Below are 25,524 nucleotides of genomic sequence, written 5' to 3' on the forward strand. Positions count from 1 at the left end.
CTGAACTGCTTTCATTTGTGACTTTACCATTGCACAAGTGCTTTTGGTAGGTTAGTTTAAGGCAGTCATTGCCAACCTGGTGCCCTTCAGAAGTTTTGGACTACATTTCCTATCAGCCCCAGCCAACGCAGCTATTTCAAGAGCATAAGGCTGACAAAGGCTGGTTTAAGAGATTGAGCTTCAGGTTTTGCATCTGCTGTGTGGAGGAAACTATTCCCTGTTTCATGAAAAGACAGCTTCTCTAGATGTACATCTCCATGAAACTTTGTATCACACTGGCTCAACTGTGCTTCCTGAGCACACGGGGAACCTTCTTGTTTGCAAGTAGAGAAGCTCACATGTAGACATGGCCTTGACAGGCTGCTCTTCATTTGATCAACATCAGTAAATGTGTTTTATTTTTAGAAGCAACTGGCCTTTAGAGGGCACTGCTGAAGTACCAGTAAGAATGGAATGGACTCCCTCTAGAGATTGTGGACTCTCCTTCACTGCAGGTTTTTGGCCTTTTGCCAAGGATGCTTTAGTTTCAATTTCCTGCACTGAAGGGGGTTGGATCAAATGACCCCTGGGATCACTTCTAACTCTACAATTCTATGATTCTATGAAACTAACTGTGAATTTAAGCATACTTAGGCAGAAAGCTTTTCCACAAAATTCCTTAGTGCACCACAACTGAGTGCAAGGATACAAATATGGTCAATTAAAATATTGGCAAAGCAACTTTGAGAGGGGAAGTTCTGCAGTGGAAAAGTGGTCACGTTCCCCCCCGCCCCCACTCCGCTAATCCCCCCTGCCACAAGTTTGAGATGTTTGCTTGTGAGGAAAACACCTTCAATATAAACCTAAGATCTGGCACCTTTTTTATAATCAAGCACTGCTCACAAGCCCGATTCTGTGATTGCATTCCATATGCTTGGGGAGTTTTGCCTTCCCAACCCCAACCCTCTTATGGCAATATTCTTGTATCACTGATAAACTTCATGCACAGGGCTGTATGTTCCTCCCCACCACCACCACCACCACTCAACTTCAGCCCAGAAACAGAAGCCGAATCTTAATTCACCCCTGGTAATGGGTCTTCCACAGCACCTGAGGCAGCAGGCTAATTTAGTGTGGGGCAAAGGCATGTGGTGTGGTCTACATAGCTGTGTGTTCAGACACAGGGAACTGGGCAGGGCACCTTAGGAGCAACAACCAGGGAGCTACTGCTCTCCCCCTCCCTGCCCAGCACCTGCCGCTTGAAGTGGTTGCCGGACTTTGCCTAATGGGAGAGCAGCCTTGCTTACTCTTATATTCCATACGTTACCATATCCACACTCATCACTGTTTCACAAATGCCGTCTGCGGAGATGAGTGTGCACCATCATGTGCGACAGTCATCCACGTCTCTGCTCACCAGTGTGCAGATGCAGTGAACTGAACCTTTACCAAATATTCAGGTGTGATCATGGAAAAGGGGGCGCATGCTTCTTGTATGCATTTGTGTAGATAAAATGTCACAAAAGCAGCTCTTCCAAGGATCTTCTGGAAATCTTTAATGAGCTCCAGATTGTGAAAAGCAGGGGGATGCTGCCACCTCTTGGTGTGCATTTTCATTTTCACAGACTCTTGTACTAAATTCTACATCTTATCTTTCTCCATTAGGCTTTTGATACAAAAATATTAGCTGTGAGTAAAACATCAGCAGGATGACTTGAGCACCGTGGAAAGCAGTGTCCCTTAAACAACTGCAGGTGAACAACTTCTTCTTGCCTGGGGATCAGACAAAGTCCTGGAGGATAAGTCAATGAATGGCTACTAATCATGGTGGCTGAATACTACTTCCAAGAGCATAACATTAGGAAGAACTTCCTGACAGTAAGAGCTGTCCGACAGTGGAATTTGCTGCCAAGGAGTGTGGTGGAGTCTCCTTCTTTGGAGGTCTTTAAGCGGAGGCTTGACAGCCATCTGTCAGGAATGCTTTGATGGTGTTTCCTGCTTGGCAGGGGGTTGGACTGGATGGCCCTTGTGGTCTCTTCCAACTCTATGATTCTATGATTCTATAAGCCAAAGGTTGCCAATCATCTTGGACCAGTGAGCACATTTAAAATTTTGAAAGAGTTCTCTGGGCTCCAGTCACAAAATAGCTGCTATGGGGAGGGGGTGTGCAGCATAACATTACATGGCTGCCGTGGAGAGTGTGGCACAACCCACAATTTAGAGAGACAGGCACTGTGGATGACTTTGCTTTACCATGCGACCTCAGCTGTATCCTGCTGGTCCTGGTTTTAACATATACACACTATGCAGAGATGTTGCTGCTGTCAATATGTTTATTTTATTGTTATGCTGTCTGTTATTATGCTTTTTATTATGTTTTTAATGTTTTACACCGCCCTGGGAACTTTTGATAAAGGGCGTATATAAATTGAATTAACAGCAACAACAACACCATTTTAAAACAAATTACAATCTCAAGAATAGAGTGGGTGCTTAGATATTATTTCCCCAAAAATTATAAGCTAGATAATATTTTGCCACATCACAATTTTGGCCTTAAAAAATGTTGGCATGCTGAGCTGCAGTGGGCCCTCATTCCTCCCTAGATATGTATGACAGTATTCATTTCAGCTCAAGATTGGCATGCCATTGTTATAAACATAACTTTTTTAAAGAATAAAAGGCTACCAAATGTACATAGTAAAACTTATATTGGCAATAAACACAAGAATGCATGCCAGGAGGTAGAAAGGCAGCTCTGGTGACCATGAGATGTTTACATGAGATGTTAACTTTTTATTGTAACCCCTAATCTGTAAGGGATGCTGGTGTAGCAATAAAACTGCTAGCACATTTGCAAAGTTAAGCAGGGTCTGGTTTGGTTTCAAATTGGATGGGGGACTGAGCATTGAGGAGGTTGGACTAGATGATACCTGGTTCTCTTCCAACTCTATGATTTTATGATAAACCTTTTAATAACGTTTAAGAAAAATGTAATCCGTTGGTGTAAAGTTTAGCCATTCTGCAGTTACAGAATTTGCATCCATCCATCCATCCAGTCTATGGAACTGAGAGGATTTTGTATTTTTGTACTGATGCAAACATTTCCACGAACTACCGGTATTTTGGCTACCATTCTGTTTCTTACTGACAAGCATGGTGTGAAGTAAGAGTATTTCTGGTGTAAGTCAAGGAGCATTCCGGGGGGTAGACAAGATGACTCATAAGCACCTTCCAACTCTACAATTCTTTGATTCTATAAATAGAGGATTAGACTGGGGAAGAAAGCAACATGACATGATTATTCTTAAAACCCTCTTTTCAAAAGGTAAAAGAGAGTATTTTATTCCCACAGATTCCGAAAGCACAATAAAGGATCAAAATGACAAATTTAATCTGTGGGGATTGTGAAGTTGCTGCTATAGAATGAAAATAAATGACGAGAGGAAAACTGTTATGGAACTTCAGAAGAACCCTGAGACACTGAGATATGTGAGTTGTCCAAGTCCCACTTTATAATATTTATGGGACCTCCTGTATGCATTCTGTAAGCAATCCAGTATTGTATGTTTGGCTAGTGGCAGTTCTCCTGGGGCTCAGTATCTCCCAAAACTGCTGGTGATGCCAATGACTATGTGTGGGGTCTTCTGTATGCAGAGCCCTGTGTAATATCCTTGTATATGCAGAAATGCATCCCCCCCCCACCTCCTTTCCAGTGTGATGGTGTTCACCAAAACACACAAGGAGCATAATCAAATGTCTTGTCAGGTGCCTGTCTTTATGCCATGATTGACTCTTGAACTCCAGTTTTCACATGCTAATTAATTGAAAACTACCAAACCTTAAACTGTTTTCCTCTCCCATTCTATATGACAGCATCACTGTTTTGCAAATGTCAAGCAATGATAATTTTTGAGATGGTTCCTAAGGGGATTCTAGTATTTTCTGTACAGCATTTTAGTATAGAACTGGAAAAACAGGAAACGGGTATTGTGGTGGGGGCAGGGTGAGGGGGAAATGAACCATAACACACAAAGATGCATAGAGCATTTTCCTCTATGGAGTATACAGTACCATTCATTCAGACTCCACAAATCCTATGATCTGCTCTGTACACTGAGAGGACACAGACCTTGAAATAATGTGGATTCAGGGAAATGTTTGTCTCACGTTATGTTTCAAAATCCTACCCACTCAGTACTTGTTTAGGAGTTGTAATGTTTCATTTTCTTCTTCGTGTTTAATAGTTCACCAAAATTAGCATGATGCAGGAATTGTACATTAAGTGTATTCTTATATTACATTTGGAATACTGTAACATACTCTACATAGGGTTGCCTTTGAAAAGTACTCAAAAACTCAGAGCTGCAGCCAAGTTGCTGACTGGGGCTGATAGTAGGGAGCATACAATTTCCTTGCTACAATAGCTCTATTGGCTACCAGTCTGTTTCTGGGCACAATGCAAGATTTTGACCTATAAAATAGTATACAGCTTAGGTCCAAGATATCTGAAAGACCACATTCCCTCATACGAACCTGTCTGGGTTTTGAGATCTTCAGGGGAGGTCTTTTCTCTTCAGTCCCACCACTTTTACAGGCATGCTTGGTGGGGACACAGAACAGTGCCTTCTTGGTGGCTGCTCCCAAAATTTGGAACTCCCTGCTTCCCCGAGAAGCTAGACTGGCTCCCTCCTTGTTGTCCTTTGGTTGGCAGGTGAAGACCTTCTTCTACCAGATTTTTGGAAAAGGACTTTTAACAAAAGGGCTGGTAGCATGCTGTTTTTATTATAATTATTTGTATGTTTAAACAGATTTTATATGTATATAGTTTAATTATATCAGTGTTTAATTTTTTTATATTTTTAAAGCAAAAAATAAATAAATTAAAAAACTGTTAGCTGCCTTCAATCTTGTCAGGGAAAAAGGCAGGGTATAAGTAAAGGTAAAGGTACCCCTGACTGTTAGGTCCAGTCGCGGGGATTCAAACCCCCAACCTTCTGATCGGCAAGCCCTAGACTTTGTGGTTTAGACCACAGCGCCACCCACATCCCCAGTAGGGTATAAGTAGATATAATAATAGTAGTGATAGTCTTAATATAGCCAGGATTATCTGCATAGAGAAACTTCCATGTGAGGATTCTCATATGGATCAGGATTCACATGTGTAGGGATTATGTGTAGAAGAAAAATCTGCACACTATCAGACTGACTGTTAAGAAGCATTGTGTGGGTGTCACTGCTAGCACTGCCAATAACCTTGTGAGGTGCATATTTCTGTGTCACAACTGGTCATACTGTTAAAACTTGAGCATGTGGCTACATAACACTGCAGTGTTAACTGGAGCAGAGTGGTACCAAGATGATGCTATCAGACATTGCATTAGCCTCCAGGAAGGCCACTGGGGTGTTGTTTTCTGGAAAGACCACCAATGGCCCCACTTTCCATCTCATTAACAGTTTCCAGAAGCCATGCAAGGTTATTGCTGAATCATGTAGAAGCAAACAGTTTTCAACAGGAGATGAGCACTGGCAACTTCATGGTATTGCTTCATGCCATACTGACAGCGAGTATGGTAGCTTGTTGGATTAGACAATTTGTTAGTCCTATTCAGCATAGTGTCAAAATACAAACACGATTAACATACAGATGAGGTATTCAGTAGCAATATAGGTAGGGGTGTCTCTTCTTCACACCCTCCAACTTTCTGAAGCAAGTAAAGCTGAATTGTGCAATTTAATGTATTTATTTATTGGGAAAATTTCTAATCAGCTCTTCAGTGAAATATCTCAGAGTGGCAAATGTAGATTAAAAATTAACAATAACATAATATAAAAACAAGAGGAGCAAGATTTGGTGAAACTAGACAACTCATTAAAGCACAACATATGGTGTGGGACCAGAGTTGAAATGCCACAACTCAGATCCCCACCCCCATAAGTCTGAAGAGGGGCATGTATGTTTTGCAGAATTCAGCTTTTATTTCAACAGAATTTGAAAAACCATAGCAGTAATTTTGCTTGTTTAAAACACCAACAAAAAGGGATGAAGTACACAGAAAGTGCATGGTAGTACCTAGGTAGCAATTACTGTATCAGGTGTGTCTCTGAAATGGCAGACTAGCACTGTGCAAAAAACATGGCTGCTAATCATAGCAAATGAATCAGTCATCCCATTTCCCAGAGAAAGAAGGTAAAGAGACTGCCACAGGCAATGGTTTGCTTTGGGCAGAAAGTAGTAGCATATCTCTCCATTGATCCAAATTCTTGCAAAACATCACTTACTTACAGAGAATCTCCCTCAAGTCAAGGTTAGAAAGCTTATCTGTAGACAAAATATTTATAGCTGTTAGTTAAGTTCTAATTAATCTGTTCATTAGAACATATTAGGAGACAAAAAAACTCCTTTATATAGATTACAGATTATGTGTGATTCATCATAGTTATTTCTGGCAGCACTTCTTGGCACAAACATTTCTTTGAAGGCAGAATTTACCATCAAGCTGCTTTATGGGTTCTTTTGAGAGGCAGAATAGATTGCTCTGTAGTACAGAGCAGGAAATATAAAACAGCCTCCCACCTGCTAATGATCAGCAGCCTACTTTGGAAAGTGTAAGAGCTACGAGTTCTCTAGCTGTCAGTTACACATGGCCTTCCTACGCAGACTGTTAAAATTGAGAAGCTAAGTTATTTCGTGTTAAACTAAACAGTGCCTTAGGTTCTTCATTACTTAGCTAAATCAAATTGGTGTTTTGACCCTTTTTGTTATTTTAACTGTTGGGAAGGAATAAAATTGCAGATACATACCACATGGACAAAAAGCAACAGTATTTTGCTATAGAAACATAAAAAAGCATCAACATGGTTTTTTTTTTGTTTTTTTTTAAGGTGATGGCCCTTGTTTTCCAACAGTGAATGGTAACAATTATTAATTATGATTAATCTGTAGATAATGAACTTGAGGAGTGGGTAAATCCAGCTGAAGCTAATGTTTTCATAGCACAGCTAATTTAAGAAACAAGCAATTGTTTTAATTTTGGTTGGTGTGGTTGGTTGATTTGTACTAAGTAGTTCCTGAATTACTTAAGGGAATAAATTTCCTCTGAGTAGGGCTGCAAACTCACCTAAACATTGGTATTGTCTGCTGTTGTTTTTGTTTCTTATATAGTAATGCTCTTAAAGTGAATTGGTGCTGAAAAAAGCAACAGCTAGAAACATTTAAAACAAACCATTTATTTAAATCAAACTGTTATTTCTAACAGTTACATAAGTTACATAGAATGGCTAAGTCAGAAGATTTCACAAGGTGGGGGAGGAGGGTCAAACTCTCAAGCAGGCAAAATAGTATCACACAATAGGTACCAGTAAAGAAAATCTTAAAACATTCAAATAAGGCCATATTTTTTAATTAAAAACAACAATAAAACCCCCAAAGATCATTATTTGTTTTTCTTTCAGTGTGTCCAGTGCTGCTAGAACTACATGTACCTTGTAATGTACAGATTTAATCAAGGCAGTAATAACTAGGGTGCAAACCCCCAAGTTCTTCTCCTGCTCAAATCCCTATGAAGTACCTGGGAATTGCAGCACTTGATGGATTACACCCCTCTCTGTTTTTAAACTGTTTAAAATGCTCAAATGTGTAGTAATGCTCATTACTACATACAACTCTCCTGGAAGCTTCTGCCTTCATAACTTAAAATTCACAAAGTGCACAGTTAAAGATATGCCAGAAAATTTAAATCTGCTACTCTACCAACAGCTGCCCATGCTTAATACTTAGTGGTCTACTGGAACAAAATCACACTCTTTTAAAAGAGCTGTATCACTGTAAAACATTTAGTTTCAAAGATGTGCCAACATTTTGTGAACTGAAAAGTAGAAAAACATGGATTATATAAAGAAAATACAAAAACACTAGAAATGACCAAACAGTTTTAAAGAACAAGCACCACAATGGACATCAGCATTCAGTTTAGTAGCATATATCCATTCTACTCCAACCAGTCAACTTCATCAAACTCTGAGTCATCTTCTGAATCACTGTATTCCACAGCAATGCGACGAGACAAGATGGTGGCAACATCATTCTCAACACGCTCGTGTTTAGCTTCTTGTTCACGTTGCTCTTCAACTTTTCGTAACTGAATACCTAAAAGTACACGGGGGGAATTAATAGTACTGTGTACACCATATTTATCAGACATGTGAATATGAACTTGCTTTGTTCAAAGCAATGCCAAAAATTCTCAATTGTTTTAGACAGCTTTTTATAGTTCATGCATTTGCGGTTTCCCCGGTAGTTTGCAAATCTCTACAAAAAGCTAGTTTGTGTATGGCTATAGGTTTATACAGGGAGGGGATTTCATGTAACATAGAGAAAATTGTTTTGATTCTTCTAAGCACATAAGTGTATGGAAAGATATCATAAGGCATAAAAATGCCATTATCACACAATGAGACTCCAGTAACAAAAAAAAAGTAACAAAGGTTGAAGTTATAATTGGCTGCTAATGCAGATGTCTTTTTTAGAGGCATATATTATTTCCAATAATGCTGTTTTACTGTAAAAAGCAACAAAAAACTTTTGTTGTAGCTTGAATTAAATATTCATTGGTCCTTTAGTGACAATGAAGTTTTTTCCTGGTAGCTTTAGAAATCAGCTCAAATAGAAGGTTAATGGATGCTAATCCAACCAGTAAGCATTAGCAACAATAAATATTATATACCCTTTTTTCTTCTTCATTGTCATTTTTAGGGTTCTAAACTCAGCAACAACAGTTGCTCATATGAAAAAAAATGCATAGTTAGTTGCACGTGCATAGTTAGTTGCACGTGGAGAGAGTCACACGTGGAGAGGAAACTGCAGCAAAGTCTGGTAGAAATGGGATAATGGCTTCTTTTATTATTTCAGTGTAATTTAATAGCAAAGGGAAATGTCAACAACTCCCTCAATAAATAGTCTGAGGTTTGCTGCTAAATTGCTATAAAAATTGTAGCCTCTGATATGGTGACTAAGACTCCCAGGAGATAAAACTAGTCTCTCTGAAATTATCCTGGACAACAAGGTCTAAGAGCACATGCTCTCCAAATGTTAAGCAAGCCTGACCTTCCAATGTTGGGATATGCAGTATATACACAAAGCAGAATACTACTTGGTGATTGTCTTATATGCCCACCCCCTTTCTGCTTTGCTTTATTTAAGTTGACAAAATACACAGCTTTTCTGAAACCATTCTCAAGCTACTAATTATCTAAAGTAGACAATGTAAAAAGACCTAAGTCATGAAAATTATCATAGTTTTTAGGTGGCAGAAGGATGTAACATGACCAGCACCATATCTATATGTATTTGATTGGTTAAACAATTTGCAGATAATAGACGGAAAATATGGTATTTATATTTATTACATAAATTATGGAGTTTTTAAAGTCACTCTGGCTCAATTTAAAGAAACATTATTTAAATAATGATATAACTCATGGTCATAAAACTGTAGGCCAATTGTTCTGTCATGTGTACACTTCAGCTAGCATTTATATAAAACCACTTTAACATAAGAACGTAAGAGAAGCCCATCTCGCCCAACACCCTGTTCTCAAAGTGGCCAACCAGAAGCTGATGGGAAATCCGCAAGCAGGATTTGAGCACAAGAGCACTCCCCACCCCCATGGTTTCCAGCAACTGGTATTTAGAAGCCTTATCTGTGTGAAGGCAAAACATAGGCATCATGGCTATGTTATGTCTGATCCTCTTTAGTTCCACAGTTTAGCTATGTGCTGCATGAAGAACTTTCTTTTATCTGTCCTCAATCTTCCAACATTTAGCTTCATTGGGTGTCCATGAATTCTAGTGTTGTGACAGAGGGATAAAAACTTTTCTCTATTTTCTCCAGGCCATGCATAATTTTATAAACTTCTAACATGTAACCTTTACACTTTAGCCAAGGATATGTGAAGTGCATATGAGAAAAGAATCTATATATGGTAATCTGCCTATTTTGCAGAACCAATGAAGTGTTTAAAATATCCTCAACAGAAATAATTTAATTGAAAACATTAAATCTGCTAAAAGAGTATTTGATTCATTAAACAAATAACGCTGCTAACCAATGAACAGAACAGATACCTTTTCGTATTGCTTCCAGAAGGACACTTCTGGCATCGCTGATGACAGGTAGTGTTGATGGGTGACGCTTGGGTTCAGGAGCAGGAGTGACTTGTGATGGTGGTGATGGAGGCATTATTGGAATGTGAGACCCAGGGGCAACAGATGTGGGAGTGTGGGAGAGTGCTGTAACAGGTGATGAGGGTCGGATGCCAGGAGGTGGCAATGGAGGAGGAGGAGGAGGTGGAGGAAGTCCTTGCATTTCGCCCTGTGGAACTGGAATGGCTTCACATACTTGGGCCGCTCTGGTGACGGGAGGAGAGGGTTGTGCCAAAGGAGGTGCAATTGGAGGAGGAGCAGGGTGAAGCACTCCAGGAGCAATCTGGAGAGGAGCTGGGGGCGGAGGCACAGCTGGAGCTTGCAAAACAGCTGTTGGAGGGGGTGGAGGCGGCGGCACTGGAGGTGGAGGAGTGGAAGTCATTGCAGATCTTAATGAAGAAGTTGACAAGGCGGATGGAAGGGGTGGTGGTGGTGGAGGAGGAGTAGGACTCACAAACACTGGTGTTCTGCCAGTAGCAGGTGACTGAGGACGATTTTCAGTCAAACCTGTGGTAGAGCTGAAATGAAAAACACTCCAAGTGATTACTATAAGAGTGAAAGCTGGCCACAGGGCATTTATATTTAACTTTCAATTATATTTTAAACTTCAGTAATAAGGCTATTGCAGATATATTTTTGCACAAGCATGCTAAAGGGCACCATAGTTCAGTCATTTACTACAAGCTTTTTACTACTCAAACAATGTAACAATAACACTGCATTATTTACGCTTTCACTTTTTGAGTATGTTCTGTAAGTTCTGTCATATGGCCAGTGCTAGACTGAAACCAATGCAAAATACCCTTAAAGCAGGGGTGGGGAAGCTGTGGCCCTCTTTATGTTATCATACTGCAGTTCCCATTATTCCTGACAATTTGCCAAGGTGGTTGCAGCTGGTGAGAGCTGGAGTCCCAACAACATCTGGAGTGCTATGGGTCCATAGAATCATAGAGTTGGAAGAGAGCACAAGGGCCATCCAGTCCAACCCCACACCTTCTTTTAAAGCATAGCATGAAAGCACTTTAGAACTGGGAACTAGTATTAAACTGATCTCTAAACATGTTAACAAATTGACAACTACATTTTGGAATGTGTTCGTTTCCAATAAATGTTCTAATCTTCCTTGAAGTCTATGTCTCAAGCCAGGTCCCCACATGGATAATACTGTGTGAGCTGAAGCAGGGTATTTTCCTTACCTATTTACAAAACCAGTGCCTGTGTCCTGCACTGGAAAACATTCTAAAACTCATATAAAGTTGAGTTTGAAGTCTGTTTCTTAGGCTTACGCTTTACAGTGTTTTGGACCGACCAAGGTAGAAGTACTTTAAAAGACACTTCGAAAAATATATTTTTTAAAAAACAAAAAGTTTTCCTTCAATAATAATACAACAAAACTGAAATCTCAATGTTAAGTTCTGTATTTATTATAGTACAGTATTTGGCAAACAAGCATTCCATGCCTTTCAGTTCCCTGATAGGCTGTGGTGTCAACCTTTCCCCTGCTTGTCAGTTTTAATGAAAAGGTGTCCTGAATTAGTATTTTAAGTGTTTCATACCTGACACAGGGTGGAATGGGTTTCACATCTCCTGCTCCATGCATTGGTGGAGGTGGGGGTGGCTCATGTGGCCTGACTAAGACACGTTCCTCTGCTCTATTCAGCAATTCAGTCATCTGACTGTATGGCAATGCAGAAAGAGAATAGGGTCCATCCATGTGTTCCACATATGCCTGAGGTCTGAATAGAAATAAATCCACTTACAGATTGTATATGCTAATTCTGCATCCTGTCTACAGCCCTATTGGTTTCAGGAACCTCAAAAGAATGAAGACAGTCCTTCTGGCAGTTTGTATGGGGTTAAGACGAAAGACAGAAACAGTACAAAATGATCAGTAGAACATGACAAACCAGGTTACACAAGGTAACATTGCAAGTATAAAGGAAGCACTTTGCAAGCGTTTAGCAAATATTATTTGCTTACGTTACTCTGTAACAATCTTTGTATGTTAATAAAGTATACAAATAACAGTAAATAATGTAAATGGTAGGTTGAGTTCTTCTAATCGCAAAGTAGAGAGCAAATAAAGGGGATTTTTGGTTCTCTGAAACATAGAGGCAAAAGAAGGGCAAGGGCTTAGACACTGAAGGAGGAACAGCTGAACAATGAAGGAGGGATCACAACAGCAGTAGGAGTGTAGAGGGCAGAGTGGCAACCGCTGGTAGTTGGAGGTTGTCTGAAGAACCAGCATAAAAACAGCATGTGTACATCCAAATATATAAATGGGTATAGTAGGAATGTGTTCTCATAATAGGTCTCAGGTGATTATGTGGTTCAAAAATCCATGCAGACAATAAATGAAAAAAAGCTGCTAGGTCAGAAGCGGAGTACAATTTGATGTGATGGATAGCACCAACTCATTAGCATTTTGTCTACGACATCAAAAGTTCAAACAATGGCCTCAGGTTTTCTAAATTCTATGAAAAATATTTTACAAACTGGCCAATCCTTATGTTTTTATAACTAATATACAAAATAATTAACTACTAAAAGTAAGAAGTAAAAATGAAAACCTCGTCTCAAAATGTGATGCAGGGCCATTAGCAATTTCAATGTGCTTATGTAAGAGACTGGCGTCATCTTCAGCAAGCTCTGGACCCAGGGCTAACTTCTGCCACTCTCTGCGCCTGTCATGAGGAGCCCGCGGCACTTTTTCCGGTTCATGAGGACGATCTAGATTCTTCTGCTACAAAATAGCACAAAAAATAAATTGACAACTGTTCTTCCTGGCAAACTATAATACAATCTGTTGTAACACCAACAAAATCACTTAATTATAGGACAAATACAAAATTCAAAATAGATCAGTAAGGCTTATCACTACAACTGATTCAAACATTTATTTGTATATATAGAACCATTATTTAATTACTTCAGCTATTAATGCAAAGGTTTACTATGGTTTGTAAATCATGCTAATTGAGAAACACTGAAGAAAGTGTTTGAATGGAGGCTATAAGGAGTAGAAACATACATTTCATCTATATAAGCACTCAGTCCCCTTTATCTGACATTATATAAGATGTCATGCAAGAGAATGGATTACTTGAGTGTTTTTTCTTAATTTTTAAAAATATATTTCAAAAACATACAGGAAGGAAGGAAGAAAATTAAACCCAAACACATATACAAATCTTTTGGAGGTTTTTTTTCTACAATCCAGTGACACATGAATTTTATGAGATAAATAGATATATATATATATATATATATATATATATATATATATATATATATATCTATCTCACTGGAAAAAATAATTATTGGTGCAGTGACATCTTTTTAAATATTTGCTTTATTTATAAATACCAGGATAATGTCCTCAGTCTCATGATGTGCTCACTTAAAGCTGAAAAGGTACTAAGAACGCAGTAGCATATTTCACAGGAGTTTCAACTTTGTTATCATTAATATATAAAATAAAAATTTGCCACATAGCTGAAAGCAAATCTTTTTTGTTTGTCCTCTAGTATACCTTCATTTATGAGTTAATTTTTCAGCAATAGCAATCAACCGGATTTGACTATACCTTATTAAATCTTGATTTAATCCTTCTAAATATTTCTGTTTTCCATCTTGGAAGCTAACATGAGAATACTACTACTACTACTACCACTAATAATAATAATAATAATAATAATAATAATAATAATTTATTGTTTACACCCCGCCCATCTGGCTGGGTTTCCCCAGCCACTCTGGGCGGCTTCCAACAGAATATTAAAATACAATAGTTTATTAAACATTAAAAGCTTCCCTACACAGGGCTGCCTTCAGTAAATGTCTGGTAGTTGTTTTTCTCTTTGACATCTGGTGGGAGGGCGTTCCACAGGGCGGGTGCCACTACCGAGAAGGCCCTCTGCCTGGTTCCCTGTAACTTGGCTTCTCGCAGCGAGGGAACTGCCAAAAGGCCCTCAGCACTGGACCTCAGTGTCCGGGCAGAATGATGGGGGGGGGGAGATGCTCCTTCAGGTATACTGGACCGAGGCCATTTAGGGCTTTAAAGGTCAGCACCAACACTTTGAATTGTGCTCGGAAACATACTGGGAGCCAATGTAGGTCTTTCAAGGCAGGTGTTATATGGTCTCAGAGAATGGGGAACAACCTCTGCCTGACACAAGGGAAACTGCTTCCAGACTGGGTTGAGATTACTAGGCTATACCTCAGCAGCATCTATTCTTTTCTTTTGTAAAGTAGCATCATCTTTTCTCTTCCTGTGTTTAGATGGTCTTTGATAATTTCTCCCATTCAGAATAAAAAAATTCCTTCCAGTAGCACCTTAGAGACCAACTAAGTTTGTTCTTGCTATATGAGCTTTCGTGTGCATGCACACTTCTTCAGAAACACCGAAACAGAAGTCTCCAGACCCTTATATATAGTGAGAGGGTGGGGAGGGGTATTACTCAGAAGGGTGGTGGGAATGGGTGATTGGCTGATAGGCGTGGTAAACCTGTTGACTGTTAACGACTGTTAATTGGTCTTACAGGAAAATGCAAGGGGTGAGATGGCTAAAAATAGGACCACGTAATGTAACTCATTTACTAGGATAATACCTTTTGCTTCCTTTTTTCCTTTCTTTTGTCTTCTGTGTCTTGTAACATCTTTTCTTTCCATAGATCAAAGAAATAGGATGGATTGGTGTAAAACTTCAAACCCTCTTTTCCATCATCTCTAAAGGAAAAATAAGATTACTAGATAAAACATGTTACTAAATAAATATTAAATATTGTATACACAGCATGTAACAGCAAAAGGGAGACTGCTGAACCCTCACCTCCCAATTAAGGAAAGAAAATCCTAACAATTTGAAGGGGATGAGGTTTATATAATTTTCATTATATAAAGTGAATAAGAGAAATTGTTTGTTCTTAGGGGACGGCACAAACAAATAGTATATGGAAGAGAGGAGGGAAAATAAAATTTTCTACATGTACCAAAAAAAGAAAAAATGAAATAAAATAAAAAATTCTTTCCAGTAGCACCTTAGAGACCAACTAAGTTTGTTCTTGGTATGAGCTTTCGTGTGCATGCACACTTATTCAGATACACGAAAGCTCATGCCAAGAACAAACTTAGTTGGTCTCTAAGGTGCTACTGGAAAGAATTTTTTATTTTGTTTTCACTATGGCAGACCAACACGGCTACCCACCTGTAACCAAAAAAAGAAAAGACATGGAGAGATAGAACAAGTTTGTGGACACAAATTCAAGCTGAGAGTGGATCTTGGGAAGGAAGGGAGATAAGGAAGCTGCCATGGGGTGGGGGAGAGAAGACCAGGTTCCACCAGGCTTTTTCAGCTGCACTCTGCTCTCTCTTCATTAAAGCAATGAAGAGGAGGCTTCAGTCACCACCCATCCATCTGGGAGAAGGGTGAAGAGGCCCTCCCTTTAACTACTGCCAACCGGGCAGCTCAATTACCCCACTGTATCCAATCAGCTGGCTGCATTACCCAATGCATTCTTATGGCCTTTTGAATTGCTGGGCTCTGTCAGTGCTGCAGCTGCACTAGTTTGCCTATCCAATGCATTTGGTTGGGGTCCTGGAAGGGAGAGTAGCCAATGGGTCTCTGGTTCCCTCTGGGCTGCAAGTCAGTGCCCCACCTGAGGGCTCCAGCACTGGGCTTGAAAATACACTCTGAATAGAAGTATCTGTCCATACTGGGGGTCATCTTGTCCAACCTCCTACCATTCAGGAATCTCATCACGCAGTCCCTCATCCAATTTGAAGCTGTACCAGACCCTGTTTAGCTTTGCAAATATGCTAGCAGTTTTATTGCATTTTTAATCAAATATTACAGGCCGTAGCCCTGAAAACAGGTTCCTGTGCAGAACTGTATCACAAACAAAACGCTCAACATCATCACTTTCCACTACAATGTGGGCTGAGTATTTGTAGGGCTGTGGACAAGATAAAAGTATGAGGCTAGAAGACCATACCCATCATACCTGATATTTACATGAATGCTAGGAATTTGGTTGAGCCACTAGTACGATTTCACAGTGAAGAAGACAACAGTTATGCATTCTGAGAGACTGTGTCATCACAATTAATGGAACATGCAAAAAGTAATCTTAGAATGATTAGCTGCCCTAGTAAAAACTGAAAACAAAATAGGAATTGAGCTACACAAATCGCCAGTTCTTAGAGAGTTCTTACTTATCACTAGTAAAGTCTGAGAAATTAAAATACATTCTGTGCATTTTTTAACACTGACCTGTAAGGGGTAAGAATGTTGAGTGGAGGAGGCTGTTCACATGTGTCATAAGTCTCTTGCAAAGGAATGGGCAGACTCTTGCGGTCAAAAAGCTGCTGATCTTGAGTTGTGGAACTTCGGAAAGCTTTTCTCATTGTTATATCTTGCAGTGAAACTGAAAGAAACATCAACGTTTAGATAATGAGATAGTGAGATATAAATGTTGCACTAGGAGGCAAAAGTTATATCGGACAATTGTAGCTCATAAGACACAAGTAGACTGTGGAAATTACCGGTATTGTTGCTGAATCATTAAAAATAAAGTTACAAAAAGAAATCATGGTCATATACAATGAAGATTCCATGCAATTCTGTACTGGCAACTCCCCATTTATGCATATTCAATATGTGCACAACTGCACATACATGCATTGGCCCGAACCTGGTAGTGACCCAAAAACGACATGAAAAGGGGCAGAATAAGATTGGGGCAGAACGGGTTTTTTTGCAGGCTTTTTCAGTGGTCTTTCAAATGTTCATGATTTCACTGAAGTATGCAGTGCCTCAGAACATAACCCCCACGTAAATGGGGGGGGGGGTTGCCTGTATTTAAATATATATGGATAATTTGGAGCAGCAAAGCAATGAGCATTATTCCCATATTACTAGTCATGTATTTAAAGGCAATTTGAACAGAATTGAGGACATCCTTTGAAGATACTTTTCTGCAGTGTCTTGTGGAACACCATGATCTTGATAGCACAGGATGAGTAGATGGTAGGGCTAAATTTTATCTGCTGTCTGTTAACAACACACTAACACAATCTATAGAGACTCCTACTAACAACATCAGTATGTTTTTAAATAAATGGGCTGACGAAAGCCTATGTCTGAAAAGTTAAAATGACTGTTTAGATTTTATATGAGAAGTCTAAGCACTTCAATCATGCAAAATATACCTTGTCTGGTTATGTCTATCTTCAGGATGACTGACTATGCTTATATATCAACTGGTCTTGCTTATTGTTTAATTTCTATCCCTTCCTATTCCTTTGGACGGATAACAATACTTTGGACATCAAAATAACACTCTGTTTGCACTTTCAGCAAAACTACTGAAATTTCACAGAAAAGGCAGCCACCTGAGTAATCAGCTCACAATGATCCCTAGATCAAATTGCCTCTACAGCTAAAACAAAGTAATCTGTCTGGAAACTCCCTTTCTAGGAATTAGCTTCTCAGCTTTTACAATAAGAAAATTGCCTTCTAGACTTCATATTCTTCTTACTATGCTGTTTTTAGAACTGTCCTGCATTTTAGAGAAGGCTCTTCAGTATTTTCTTTCAGCCTGGCATCCATTGTTCCATTTGCATCCTTGACATATTGCTAAATTATAGCCTTCTGTACTAAATTTCACAAGAAGTTGCTATCTTGTAGCTTTTAAAACTGTTTCCCCCCTAGTTCTTTCACTTCATTCATTTTTATTTCTCCAGCTTTGCATTACAAGAGACTTCTTCAGGCCTGGTTCAAAGGATCACATGCATTCTGGTGAGCCTAAGACTCATATACTGCCTCCTCTTTACATGTTACACTTGAATTCTATACCTTATCAGTTTCTCTGTATATTTTCTTTGGCAGTTTATAATCTCATTAAGGTGATTTAGGCCTCTGGAAGGTTTTAACTGAGTGCCAGTTGCCTTCTGACACAAACAGGCAAAACTACAAGCTAAGAGGGTTCTGTGGATCTATGCTAACAGAAATCTTGCACTATAGGTTCATAAGTTGGTAATTGTTTTGGCTAATTTTATTCCACTTTCATTTACTTTACACAGAACAAATTTTATAAATTCTGATATTCCTCTAGCAATCCTTAAAACTTTTAATCAAATTGACAAATAACCCCATATTGATTTTACATCCCATTGACTAAGCAATTATTTTTACAACTGTCTGCCCCATTTTTAAACTGACTTCATACTCTGGTTCCCATTTTTATCATGTTTACTTAGGCTGCATCGCTCTTGAGATTCTTTACTTGTACATAACATCTGTTATAAAACTGCACATAATTCTACATACAAAAATGCTGAAATACACAGACATAATTTTGATCAAATATTTAGCCAAATATGAAAACTTTCAGATATTTGACTCATAAATATTTTATATATTTTAATCAATCTTTTGGCAGCCATAGTTTTGTTATTCAGCTTCCTCCTCTCATTATTATTATAGTCCTACATTGTTACACCTTTACCTATGAGCACATGATAATAGCATCTCTTTCTCTACCTTAATTTATTTGCACAAACTTATATGAAAGTATTATTTTAATTCATCATTTAAATCAATTCAATCCAAACTAAGTGAAATTCAATCCATAGCAATTTGAAAATTATCCCCCCCCCCCAATTGCCTGCCTAAGTAAATGCTGTCTAGTGGAATAAAATGAGTAAAAAGTATTTGGATAGGAGGCAGGAAATAACACTATGAATCATGAATTTTCAGTTTCTACTTGACTGTGAAAGATGTTGACAGAGAAGAGCACAAGTCTCTGAAAGAAAAATAGATGAATACAAAAACTCACTCTTTTATTAGAATACACAATTCAACCAATTCCAATGATATATTAATCCAGTGGCAACCCAACCATTACTTTGGTGTGGATTAAACAATGTGGATTTGATTGGTGGTAGAGTTGGAGTTTCACTTCAGATAATTTATTTATGGAATTCTGGCTTTTGCTGCTGTTTTTTTTGTTTTCACTTTTTGGGAAGAAGGGTCTGCGGCATGGCTACCATCACGCTTTTGGGGTTACCCTGGGCACATCTGACTTCCACAAGGCAGTTCCGGTTTTGCACAGATACATCTGCACCCCATGGGGCTTAAAAATGTTGGATGCCATTTTTTGAGCCCTAGTCTGAAGCACTGATACCGGTAGTTGTGCTGAGCTCCCTACTTGCTCTCACTTTGCCCATGTTCTCTGGAAGGGGAAGCTGTTCTTTTTTAAGGAGAGTTGGTCATGCTTTTGAATTCAACTGATGTACCTGAAGACTAGAGAAGAACATGCTTACGGCAGCATTCCTTCTGGTAAGCCTATCGCTTGAGGAGGGTAAACAGGGAAGGAGTCAGAACTTGTGGCTGGTTTTAGAAGTGGTTAAATCAATTGATGAAATTACCAATTAATACAGTTTTGCAGCCCATGTTGAAGTAATTTGAGTTTAAGAATGGGTAATCACTACACACAATTCATTCACACAATTCATTGGATGAGTTTGATTTAAATGGAGTAGTCAATTACACAATTAATTATTGCAGTTCAGAGATCAACGTGAGCTTGATATCAATTAGTAAGAGAAGAGATCCAGCCCAGTATTTACCGGTAACCTTAAGACAAGAAGAGCAGTAGGGAAAAGAAGTCTAATCATCAAGTGAGGCAGAAAACAAACTGCCCTCCAAGGAAAGGGAGGTACTAGCACCTGGTCAATGGATGGTGTTTTCTGCTTCTTCAAGCAAGTCGAAAAACAACCACACCCACTTGTTAGTATCCTAATGCCTACTTAAAAACACTTAATCTCTAATAAAAATAGTGAACTGAACATTCCAGTGACTGCAGCCATTTGTGGAAACAAAAGCTGGGGGGTTGGACACAGTATTTTGATATACCTCTGCCCATGGAAGCCCAACAAATGCCAAGGTTGTAAAACTTTTGCAGGGCTGAGGGCCACATTCCATTTGGGAAAAGTGGTCAAGGACTACAGATCAGTGATGGCAAGCAGGACCAAAGCAAAAAGTGGTGGAACACTCCTCCCTCTCTTCATTCATTCATTCAGTATCCATTCTTTTTCTCCCTCTCCTTCATCCATCCATCCACTCTCTCTCTTTCACACATATGTGACCACATCTTTTTTAGTCCTCATCCATCCGTTATCCATGCTCTCTCTTTTTAGTCCTGGGGTGCACCAAAGGAGGTGCAGAGGGTTGCATTAGGCCCCTGCGATGCCATTCTGTGATCTAGGCCCATGCTGCTAGTGAAAACTACATCTCTCATGTTACCATGTGTTACTTAATAATACGAACACTAATAATAATAATAATAATAATAATAATAATAATAATAATAATTTGTATGCAGCCATTCAGGTTGGCTTACAGCACATATAAAAACATAGAAAAATGTCAAACATAAAAACCTCCTTTCAGGTGTCTTCTATACAGATGTTGGTCTATGCGGCCAAATGATTCTTGTTAAGGAAAGAATGCACCTGGTGTATTGGCCTAAGCTGGCAAAAAACATTCTTCACCACACCAACAAGTGGGCATCTAAACAGCAGTCCCAGATCCAAGAGCACACCCAAGAGCATACACCAGGATGAGATATATTCCCAACCAATTGTACTTGTCTTGTTTGGATTGACTATATATATCTCCTCTGCTCGCGGCTGCAGCAGCGGTGGAGGGATCCTCCACTTGCAGCTTTACACTGGGAGTAGAGCACAGTCTCTTGGGAGTTGGACGGGCCTGCTTTAAAGAATAGCACCATAATTTTGATTGATCAATCAATAAAAAACAATAGTGTGAAAATTAAAATGAGCAGGAGAAAATCCAAAGCCACATAAGCAACAAAAGCCAGCAAGACTCATATAAATCCACAGCAACCACCAGTAGTTTTTTTAAAAAAAGGAATGCAAAGGAAAGCCTGGAATAATAATAATAAAAAAGCTAGGACATAGCCTGGTACAAACTCATAAAAGTGTCTAGTTTTAACAGGTGTCCCTGGACTGATGTTACAACTGAAAAGGACATACTCCTAGCAGATTCCATGGAGTCTTATTCAGCAGAAGCACCTAGATTAAGACCTGTAATATTGAAAGGAGTGCATGCAGTGACACATATGGGAGCAGGCACAATTCTAGGTAGCCAGCTCTGAAACTACCGTATTTAGGACTTTACACATTTAAACCAGCATCTTGAATTGAGCTTGGCACAAACATGTAGGCCAATGCAAAGCAGGAAAGAATGGTTATGATCTTTTATAACCCACAGTCTGGAGACAGCATTCTGCACTAATATTATTTATTTAAACATTTTAGGTCATATTTCAAAGTGAAGTCTCTAGAAGGCAGTTTACAAGACATAAAATACAAAACAGTGTCCCAAAATAGTATTTTTGTAGAGACTACTTAAAAGCCCACAAATTGATAACAAATAACAGTATGAGTGGTGTGTGTGAGAGAGAGGGATGTGGCCAACCCTCTATGTGGGGCAAAAGTGGTTAGCTACCCAGCACTAAAGCATGAAATGTCATGGTGAAATCCAAATTTAGCTGGAAAGCTGGCATCATTGCTCAGAACGAGTACCTCTAACTTATGAACCTGATTTTGGGAAAGTACAATCTCATTCCAAAGCGGGATATCAAATCCAAACTCCTCCTCTTCTTGCCCTATAACCTTGAAGCTGGGGGCGACCAGCCAACATTATTTCTGATTTGTCTGTCAGTTTGTTCACCTACATCTAGACCAGAGCTTTCCAAACTTTTCATGCTGGTGATATACTAACGTGTTGCAACACACAGTTTGGAAAGCTCTGATCTGGACTATCACTAGCTCAGAGATTCTAAGTGCTGCTACAATTCAGTAACATTTGGTAGGTCTTTGCTGAAGCCTCATAAGGCTCCATGAACCAGGAGATCCACAGATTCAGACAACCCCCTGCCAATTTCTGTTAGAATCTCCCTCCTCCAAGTATTTTTGTTATTGTCTTTTGCATATCACACCAGATATGCTCACTACTAATAGCAACTATGGCTGATATGATCCACAAGACCACACATAATATTATTTGCATAAAAACTTACGTTCTTCTTCTTTTGGATCAAGCTGTGTAACACTGATAGATAAACGGTCCACACGTTCTTGCAAGGAGTTCACTCGGAAAGAAAAACTGTGTGCCTCATTGAAAAGCTCACCAAATATATCTTCCGCATATTTACCTACAAAGGAAAGTTTTTAAGTTAGGGTTAAGAATTTGAACAAGCAGCTAAATTTGTTAAATTATTCTTTGATATAGGGCATTCTTACATAAGCCTGCCTCCCATAATTCTTTGTTCCTGCCTCCATCACGTGGAGAGGAATTACCCAATCCAGTGGCTTCATTGTCCACCTTAGTAAATCTGCTTATTATAAAAATTTGCCAATTTAAGAAAGTTAAGACATTGCAATTCTCCTTAACAGAAGCTTGCCCCTGTTCTTAGGAGTTTACATTTTTTGTTTTATGATCCAGGATATGCCCTATTTCCCTTCTCAATCATTATTACCTGGTGTTCTCCCAGGTGCAACTAGACACCTGATGCTTAATTCCCACTGCAGAATTACAGTAATCAGTAGCACTCTAAAAATATGAAATGCACATAAGACAACCATGGAAGGAAGTGTTTAAATATGTATTTGCAAATGAAATAAAATGGATTCAATGACTACATGATTCAGTTTTGAATCTGGAGCGTTGCCAGTCTTCTGCTGTATCAAAATTAATACAATTAAGGTTGCCAGAGCACAGTCCCCAAAATAAGAAAGTGGCACAGGTCTGTAATGGTCACTTCCACAGCATTTTGTTATTTTTTTAAATACTGAATGCCATGCAACCTTAAATGTTGTTGTTGTTGTTAATCTTTTATTTATATCCCACCCTCCCTGGCCAAATCAGGCTCAGGGCAGCTAACTCAAATATATAACAATAGTATAAAATCAAACAATATTTAAATTACCTCCTAAATACTGGTCAAAATCAAATTAAAGTCTAATTAGATGGCTTTCCATAGGGTTAGGATTGGGAACAGTAAGTCCTCATCGGCCCAACTGTTTACGCTGATCTTATATGGGTCTGTGAGAATGCTGGGAGGCCTCTTTCATATTATTTCTGATACAAAAAGAAAAGGGTAGTCAGGCTGAGCCCTGAACAAAGGCCTAGCAGAACAACTCCATCTTGCAGGCCGTGCAGAAAGATGTAAAATCCCGCAGGGCCCTGATATCTTGTAGCAGAGCATTCTACCGGGCCAAGGCCGAAAAGGCCCTGGCCCTGGCCGAGGGCAGCCTAATCTCTCTGAGGCCCGAGATCTCCAAGGTGTTATTATTTGTAGACTGTAAGGTCCTCCAGGGGGCGTACTAGGAGAGGCGGTCCTGTAGGTACAAGGGTCCTAGCCCGTATAGGGCTCTAAAGATTAAAACCAGCACCTTAAAGCTGATCCTGTACTCCACCGGGAGCCAGTGCAGCTGGTATAGCACTGGATGAATGTGATCCCATGGCAAACACCCCGTAAGGAGTCTTGCCGCGGCATTCTGCACCCGCTGGAGTTTCTGGGTCAGTTTCAAGGGCAGCCCCATGTAGAGTGAGTTACAATAATCAAGCCTGGAAGTGACCATCACATGGATCACAGTGGTGAGATCAGGGTGGGAGAGGTAAGGGACCAACTGCTTAGCACGGCGGAGATGGGAAAATGCCGCCTTTGTTGTAGCTGTAACCTGTGCCTCCATAGAAAGGGAGGTGTTGAGGATTACAACCAAACTCTTGACAGAAGATGCTGTCTTGGCTAGTTACAGGTAGTTAGCCGTGTTGGTCTGCTGTAGTTGAAACAAAATAAAAAAAATTGAAGAAGTGTGCATGCACACAAAAGCTCATACCAATAACAAACTTGTTAGTCTCTAAGGTGCTACTGGAAGATATTTTTATTTATTTATTTTTGTCTTGGCTAAGCATTCAGTGTTTTGCTAAGGTCTCAATCATCAACATTTTACAAACATTTTGATAGAAATCTTTTCTATCTTTTTATTTAAAATGCACATATATGTAGTCATAAACCTGAAAAAAATCAGTAATATATTTCAAATTATCACTTGTTTATTTGCCTGAAGAATTTCACTGGGACTTACAGTTCTCTCACACAACAGGCTTTATATTTAAAGCCTGCTACATCCCATGGTTTCATGCAATATAAAAGCTAATTCCTGTCACTGAATGGCTCATAGCTTACACAAAAAATTGATCTTTCCCATCATTATTGAGATAGTTGTGACTAGGCTTATCAGAGAGCTTGTCATCTATAAAATCTCAAATCCTGCAATCCCATTTTATCCTCAAATGCTCACCTTGTAGTATTTTAAGATACAAAACCATATAATGCATTGAAATATACCTGCCACCAGTCCACCAGAGGAACAAAGTTAATCTTTGAAGAAAATGCTCATGCTCCCATTCTGACAATGTTTCAGGGGGATAGTTCATAACTGGTATGGTGGTAGTGTTGTTAAACACTAGGCCTGCTGATAATAAAACATCTGTCATGTATGTCTTAATCATGGATGAGGGGACAACCTAGTGGCCATGAAAAAGAACATTCTCTGTGGCAGCCCCTAAAGCTGTGAAATTTTGTCTCCAGAGAAGTGTGCCTGGTGCCTTCATTGTACAGCTTTTGCTGTATGCTGAACACACACCTTTTTATCCTGGCCTTTTCCAGCTAAAATCTCTATATATAAAATCACAAAAGGTGGGTTTTTGTGCTGTACCACCTTTCTCCGTAACCGCTTGACCAATTTACTTCAAATTTGGACATAATGTTGCATGGGCATATGGGAAGGATCTTACGTACGGTAGTTAGATTGCAAAAATAATACACCTAACCCAGGTAAAAAATGGATTTTGTGCCAAAAAACACAGTGGCCTCCAGTGGACATAACACACTAAAAACATCTCAAACCCCTCCTCCTCCTGTTACTACGTCACTACCTCCAGCTAATAAAGGGGCATGCTGTTCACAAACGCTGCTGCTGTCTCTGGCGGCAGCTGTAGACCCACGCAGGCAGGAACAACTGTTTGTGCGGTTGGCGGCCATGGCTCCATCGGGTGGGGAGGAAAAGCGAGACGAAACGTTGCTTCCGCCATCTGTGGTGTTACCTCAGCCACCTACAGAGCCAGGACGGGCGGAAACGGCACTCTCAAACCTTTCTGATGCTGCCTCCACTTACAAAACAGCCAGGGCGGGCGGAAACAAAACTTACCGTCATTTGCGGCGGTGGCAGTAGCGGCTGTAGAGCCA

The 25,524-nt window shown here is 39.5% G+C and overlaps 1 protein-coding gene across 2 annotated transcripts in view; it reads right to left on the reverse strand.

Annotated features, from left to right (window-relative positions):
- Window positions 1-7,189: 7,189 nt before the first annotated feature.
- The window catches only part of WASF1 (WASP family member 1), a 46,397-nt gene continuing 28,062 nt past the window's right edge, over window positions 7,190-25,524 (reverse strand). For both annotated transcript variants that reach the window (XM_033143589.1, XM_033143587.1), the window contains 7 exons: window positions 22,291-22,425; window positions 16,455-16,608; window positions 14,794-14,911; window positions 12,754-12,926; window positions 11,740-11,919; window positions 10,106-10,701; window positions 7,190-8,128 (listed from right to left, as the gene is read on the reverse strand). In XM_033143589.1, coding sequence (XP_032999480.1) covers window positions 7,971-8,128; window positions 10,106-10,701; window positions 11,740-11,919; window positions 12,754-12,926; window positions 14,794-14,911; window positions 16,455-16,608; window positions 22,291-22,425 — 1,514 coding nt within the window. In that variant the 3' untranslated portion in view covers window positions 7,190-7,970. The remainder of the gene's footprint in view (window positions 8,129-10,105; window positions 10,702-11,739; window positions 11,920-12,753; window positions 12,927-14,793; window positions 14,912-16,454; window positions 16,609-22,290; window positions 22,426-25,524) is intronic.

The sequence above is a fragment of the Lacerta agilis genome, chromosome 3 (genome assembly GCF_009819535.1).
Source record: "Lacerta agilis isolate rLacAgi1 chromosome 3, rLacAgi1.pri, whole genome shotgun sequence".
NCBI classification, from domain to species: Eukaryota; Metazoa; Chordata; class Lepidosauria; order Squamata; family Lacertidae; genus Lacerta; species Lacerta agilis.